This window comes from Grammomys surdaster, unplaced genomic scaffold (genome assembly GCF_004785775.1).
Source record: "Grammomys surdaster isolate TR1022 unplaced genomic scaffold, NIH_TR_1.0 123856, whole genome shotgun sequence".
In the NCBI taxonomy this organism is placed as follows: domain Eukaryota; kingdom Metazoa; phylum Chordata; class Mammalia; order Rodentia; family Muridae; genus Grammomys; species Grammomys surdaster.
In genome coordinates, this window is record NW_021619000.1 from 1 (window position 1) to 7440 (window position 7440).

General features: G+C 31.8%; 1 protein-coding gene across 1 annotated transcript; it reads left to right on the forward strand.

Annotated features, from left to right (window-relative positions):
- Positions 1–6247: 6247 nt before the first annotated feature.
- On the forward strand, positions 6248–7186 carry LOC114636392 (olfactory receptor 7G3-like). Its single transcript, XM_028784509.1, has one exon. The coding sequence runs from the start codon at positions 6248–6250 to the stop codon at positions 7184–7186; it is 939 nt and encodes a 312-aa protein (XP_028640342.1).
- Positions 7187–7440: the final 254 nt, after the last annotated feature.

The window sequence follows — 7440 nt, forward strand, 5'->3', positions numbered from 1 at the left end:
CAGTTTTCACATCAGAAAGAACTTAATAGTAGTCCAATTATAAAAATTCTTAATAATTACTAATATAAATTTTGGCAATTATTCTAGGATCATCATTAAGAATGATGAAGTCATCTATTTGTCTATATAGCATCACTACAAGACATTACATCTTCATTGTTCTTCAGAAATCTGCTCAAAAGGGTGGGCTAATATATATACATATATATATATATATATATGTATATATATATATACATATCCTGTATATCCTGTATATATATGTATATACAGGAAAAGCATACAAATAGCGGGAATCTTGCCTAAAATGATATTTTGCACAGCCTTGCCTACAGAAGCAATTGTGTCATTAACTTTAATAGTCTATGGCAGAACCATTTCAGAAAAATCAGCTTCTAGTTTTTAGCCTCTTTTTGATGGCTCCTGGCAGTGTGTTTGAAATATAATACAGTGTTTGCTCTTGAGCTTGAACATGCCAACAAATTATTTGAAGCATTGTTTTGCAACCCATTTTACTCTCCATGGTACTTTAAAACAGTGTTATTTTAAAAACAGGTTGTTTGTGCTGGAGAAATGGATCAATGATCAAGAGAATTGGTTGAACTTACAAAGGTTCAAGATTCAATAACCAATATCCACAATACAGCTCATAACCCTCTATAAGTGCACTTCCTGGTGATGTGATGACCTCCACAGACAACAGGCACAATAATGTTGCACAGACAAAACATTTATTCCAAAAAGATGAATAAATAAATCTATTGAAGGAACAGTTGTTAATTTTCAGGCATAGCTATGTCTGTATAATATACTATTATACATGCCATATATACAAATAATGATTTGAAATAAATGGTCTTTCAACAAAATTTGATGAAAATTTTCTGAGTAATTTCAAAATCAGAAAAATAGAGAATTTCAACTTCAGTGAAATATTATAGTAACACAAATAATAATACTCACTTGTGTGTGTATTTTTGTGATTTGTGTGCATATTCTACAGCATAGTTGCTATACTTGTATGAGTCATATTCTTTTTCAAAATTAGGTAAGTTTAACATATTTGTTTATCTAATTTAAATGTATTAATTTGCTATTCATAGATAGTATGAATTTTAATAAAGATATAATAAATTTTATTTAATGATATAAAATCATGTTATAGCTTTAGGTTGATGTAGCATAATTTTATACCTTTTCTCACATTGGTGTTTATCAAGTCTTTTTTTTTTTCCTTCTGTATCATACTGCATTACATACTACATTAAAGTAGGATCTAAGAATATTTCAGCTTTCTTCAGCCATGAGACATTATTTCTGAGACAACTTCTGCGTTTCTTTCCTCTTTCATATTGCCACTGTATTTTTTTCTTTTCAGTAAATATAAACACTTGGTGACAGCTACAAGAAAGTCTATAGAAAATTTGTACCAAATCTCCTTTCTCTGAACTCTATCTTCTGCATTTCATCTGTTTCTTTCTCTTTTATGCAACATACTTGAAAAAATTTATTTTTTATTGGATATTTTATTTATTTATTTATTTACAATACAGATATCACCCATTTTCCCCATTTCCCCTTCTTAGAAACCCCCTATCCCATCCCCCATCCTTCTTTATGCTTTTATACCATTTTAATTACATGCATGTATTAAGGTCAGTTCGAGGTTGAGAGTCTAGCAATACAATAGACGCAAATAGTCAAGGAACAAGCAAAACAATAAACACAAATAGTCAAAGAAAAAGCAAGGCATTAAACTCAATTACGTGAGCACTCCCATGATCACTGTTTCTAAGGGTTTATCAAGATGATCAAAGCACCTGAGCCTACTTCCCTGTCTAAGTGCAAGGTCACCTTCATGTCTGGAGTCTACTTCCTTGTTCTAGCCTAAAACTGAGATTCCTGCCTGAAATTACTTCTTTATTCTAGTCTAAGATTTAGATTCCTACCTGAAATTACTTCTTTCTTTTAGCATATTGTCTGATTCCTGCCTGAAGCCAATTCCTTGTCCTTGGCAAATGTCGTATTTCTGCCAAAGCAGCCCATTTTCTTGTCCTTGGCCCATGTCAGATTCTTGCCAACCAGCCCCGAAGGCTCTCTGCCTTTCCCCCTTTTTAAATTTCATTTACAAGACTGAGGCTGTCTTAGGAGGTTCTGACAAGAATACCTTCCTTACCCATCATGGAATATGCATTATCAAAGGCAATGCACTTATGCCTTAGGTTGGTACGGCTCTGTGCAGAATCTTACCTGTTCTTGGCTTGCCAGCTTGTTAATTTAATAACTCTGTCTGGGGTATATTTTCAGTTTCAAGTCATGTACTTTGGCTGATAACATGTTGATGTTGTTAAGCTTTAACACAATGAGCAGGAATAAAAAGTATTCCCATGACAAAAGTGCTAGCATGATCAAGGTATATATGCTATTTTTGAAGTTTGACCAAAATAGAAATACTGACTTCAGGCCATGGGTAAATTTATCTGCAGTATTTGTCATGGTTTAGATAGGTATTTGGAAGAATGGATTGATGCTCTTTATCCTAGTCAAATTACTGGAAGGAGGTTCAGAACTTAAGGGTAAGAAGCCATCTTGAGTGTCATGCCAAATAGCATTGGATTCATATTAGTTCTAAAATTTACAGTGGTAGTCATTATAATTAGGAAGATCTTTAATGGTACTTGCAGTGTATTTGCATAATTCTTACACCTCTGTGGAAGATTTAACAGTAGATAGGGAGTTTATAAATTTCATACTTGAAAATTTTAACAATGATTTATATCACACACAAAAAAGTTGAAAACCATATAACCGTGAAAGTGAATATATTCAGAGGTCCAGCAACATTCTTATATCACAGATTTCTGAAAGTGTGGGATTCATGACTGTTTCCATTTTTAACCAATTGAAAATCTTTTCTTGAAACTACTTAGAGTTTTTCTTATCTTTCTCTTGGAAAATTCTGCTTCTGCTCAGATGCTCAGTTTACAAAGCCAAGGAGTTGGCTAGAGGGTTCATAATGCTACTCAAACATCACATCAAATATTACTAGGCTATTGTTCTTTGATCTTGAGATATTCAGTTAATGAACAAAAACTTATGTGTAAAGCATTTAAATAATGCCTAGTAAAGCAATCATTACACACATTAGTTCTTTCTTCTTCCTATTCCTTCTCTTCTTCCTCCTCTCCATTTTCTTTATACTTTCTGTTTACACAGAGATATTATTTTGGATTATCATTACATGTTGTTTTGTTTGTTATAAATCTACCTATTTTGTTTGCTTCATACTCTATTTCATTGATTTTATCCTATAACACATTTCTGAGATAACATTCCAAAGACTATCTCTTATGGGAATAAAATGTCCTTGGATGCACAAATAATTATCTATATAACACTCTAATCAAGAACTATAATCGAGAAACTTTCAAAAGATGACTCTGTGCTGTTAAATTCTCATTTCATTTACTATGCAATAAATGCCACATGCATGCCAAAAAAAACCTTATTATTGTATAGATTATAAGTATGCCATTCATTTTATTAAATAAAAGAACTTCACTTTAAAAAAAATGTTTTCAATTACTCTTGGAGAATTATATACATGCATAAAAGTTATCTTGAGCATATCCACTCACACTCCACCCACTAAAACTTCACTGAACATCCCTTTCATCTTTGTATTCAAAAGTTTTAAACATTTTTCCTCTTTTACCACAAAAACTATCATTAACTTACAAAAAATGGGATATATCTCCAAATTATTTTCCACGGGATTGACTACTAAGAATGGTAATTTCAATTTAATAGAATGTCATAATCTCACTGCTTGTGTGATTTCAAAGCAAGGAAAACTTATGGGATATCACATGGAATCAAATCTTGCAGCAATTTATTGGCAAAGACACTTATTGACAAACCCATCAAACATACAATTACAAGTCAATCCATGGTTTTCTAACATTCTAAAATACTTTTATCTTCATATAGATTACTGATTTTTTATATTTTTTCATAAACTCTCACTGTATCAGCTAGGATGGGTAGCTAACCAGTTTTAGACTGGAGTTAATTTGCTTTTTACCAATTCTTTCTTGTCTAAAATAAATTTTGTAGTAATAAGGATATTCTATACTTAGATCTAGGTGAATCTTAGAACCAGATTGGAGCAGATTGGACTTCTGAATGAATATACAAAGTAGGTGAATTAATTAGTTATATTCAATGCTCAATCTTACTAATTTCTCATTATCATGTGTAATAATACTAAAATACATGGATTAAGATAGATAAAATTAATAGTCTTTTATTCATGAGAATAGGAGGAAAATCTGTTAATATTTTAAAAAATTAATACTTACTAAATTATAATTTATTAATAAATAATATATATAAATAAAAGGAGTTGTTTTCTTTATTTCACAAAATTTGTAGAATGGTAGAATGCAAATACTCCAATTAAATAGCTGCACCCATAAAAATTATAAGACACATTAATCTTTCTCGATTATTAATTTATGGGCTTATGTTAATTATAAGAAATTCTAAGTACTTCGAATAATTCTGTAATAATTATTCTTATATATGCAATTTTTACTCTGAAATCAAGAAACATTTAAAACCCATAGCTTGCATTTATTCAAGGATATTTGCTTGAACTTTGAGCTTTAATCTGATCAATTTCTTAACAGTAGATCAATGAAATTTAATAATAAGTAGAGAGAGAGTATAAATAATTTATGCGTTTTTGGTTGTGTCATCTTTGGAACATTTTCTCAATACTACAGTTTTAGCTTAAGTGTAATCCTAGAAAATACACTAAAAGTGACCATGTTGTACAAAAGTCATTACTTCTGAAAAAAGCAGACAAGTGGCATTTGGTCCAAAGATTGTGTTATACCCTCTAAAATTGTCATAACTTTTAAAATAGTCTTAAAAGTCTCACAATCTTTTAAATGCCCTGGAGTTGGAGTTACAAAAAGATGGATTAAGAGAACAAAACTCAAATACTTAAGAATAGCAGTAAGTCTTGCTAACTACTGAGCCCCTTCTTCAGCCTTACTTGTCTAATATAATTTGCTTGAAACCACAATAAAGGATATGACAATGTATCATTTCTGTTTTGCTGTACATAAGTAGCAGTACTTGAAATTGTTCAGTTAGAAAATGAAATTGGCAAGCATATTTACCAAAATTCAATTATGAGAGCGGATATGTGTCTGAAAATGAATCAACTGGGTGATTGAGACAGAATTGATTCCAGTTTAGAATATACAATAAGTAAAAACCTGGCCAGAATTATATTATGAAATTCAGTATAAAAAATGAAGTTGTGCAATTTAAAATACCTAAAAAAGAGAGTTTTGAATGCCTCTAAACAAAGGAATGATATATTTTAGGAGGCAGATGTTTTATATTCAAGTTAGCTGTTTTGATCAGTACAAAGATTTGACCTCTATACTATGATTAATTGTATCAAAATATTATTTTTGATCCCTAAATAGCTATAGTTAATGTGCCAAAATGAATTTCCAGACTATCTGATGTGGCAAATAATCTCATTCCTAGGGTCCTAAAGAGAGAGAAATAGATGTAACAAGACTTTAACGTCAGCCAGAAATATATCATTCCAGATTTAAATGCAGTCATAGAATATACAGAGGGATACCACAAACCAAGTCAGTGTCAAAAAAAAAAAATCAATCAAAACAGAGTATGGTGACACACACCTTTAATTTCAGCACTACAGAGGAAAATGCTAGTTGATCTCTACAGGTCAAGGACAGCCCAGTCTACACAATGACTTCTAGGCCAGTCAAGGTCCACAGAGTGGGATACTCCCTTAAAATGAAAATAAATCCATGTATTTAATAATAGTTCCATTTTAATATATTTGTCAAAACAGAACAGTAAATGTATTATGTGTTGGTTAAGCTAATTCCTCATTATTAAATTTAATCAGTACAAATATTGCTACCATATAACAATTAGCAGATAAATACATAAATATGTAACATATACAATATTCTTCTTCAAATATAAGTGCAATTATTCTGTAACAATTTGCAGATTAAAAACATAGAGAAAAACAATGAAAAAATAGTAAATATTGTAAAAAATGCAAAGAAAGGAAAGGAGGCAGTATAAAAAGAACCATGAAAAAAGAAATTTTCACTATAGCATAAAACATAAAGAAAGTCCTCTTTACACTATTCTGTCAATTTTCTTTCTTAGCATCATCAACATTATGAAGAGAGGAAACTTTTCAGAATCTACAGAATTCCATCTCTTGGGACTATCAGATAACCGAGAACTGCAGCCTATCCTATTTGGAGTCTTTCTTTCCATATATCTGATCACAATTTTTGGGAACCTTCTCATAATACTGGCCACTGTTTTTGATTCCAAACTCCACACCCCTATGTATTTCTTCATTTCCAACCTGTCTTTGATTGATATCTGTTTTACCACCACCACTATCCCAAAAATGCTGGGTAACATACAGGCTCAGGTTAGCTCCATCAGTTATACAGGCTGCCTAACTCAAATCTGCTTTGTTCTAGCTTTTGCAGGATTGGAAAATGGAATTCTGGTAATGATGGCCTATGACAGGTTTGTGGCTATCTGTCATCCACTGAGGTATACTGTCATCATGAATCCCAAACTCTGTGGAGTGCTGGTTTTGTTGTCCTTCTTGATAAGTATCCTAGATGCCCTGCTTCACACTTTGATGGCACTGCGCCTGTCATTTTGCACAAAGGTGGAAATTCCTCACTTTTTTTGTGAACTGGCTCATATTCTCAAGCTTGCATGTTCAAATATTCTCATCAATAATATTCTGGTGTATTTAGTGACAAGCCTGTTGGGTGTTCTTCCACTGTCTGGTATAATTTACTCTTATACTAGACTTATCTCCTCTGTTTTGAAAATTCCATCAGCTGCGGGAAAATATAAAGTTTTCTCCATATGCGCATCACATTTAGTAGTGGTTATCTTGTTCTATGGGACAGGTTTTGGTGTTTATCTGAGTTCTGCTGGTACTCATAGCTCTAGAAAGAGTGCAATAGCCTCTGTGATGTACACAGTGGTCACTCCCATGATGAATCCTTTTATATACAGCTTGAGAAATAAGGACATGGTTGGAGCTTTCAAGAAACTCATCTCTAGAATATCAACTTCCCTTTGATGTGCAACCTGATATGCTGAAGTCTTAATATTAAGAGTTCCAGAATGCAACACTTTGGGGGCATGAAATTGTACATCAAATGGTGCAACATGTGAACTATGGCTTGGATGACTTGAATGTAAACTCTATCTGTGGCATATTTTAGCTAAGTATCTTTTGACAATTTAAACTATCCTGCTTATTACCTATAAAGTGAATATTAAATTAGTTCCTGTATTATTCTTCTTCATTAGTATATGATGCATTGATTACAT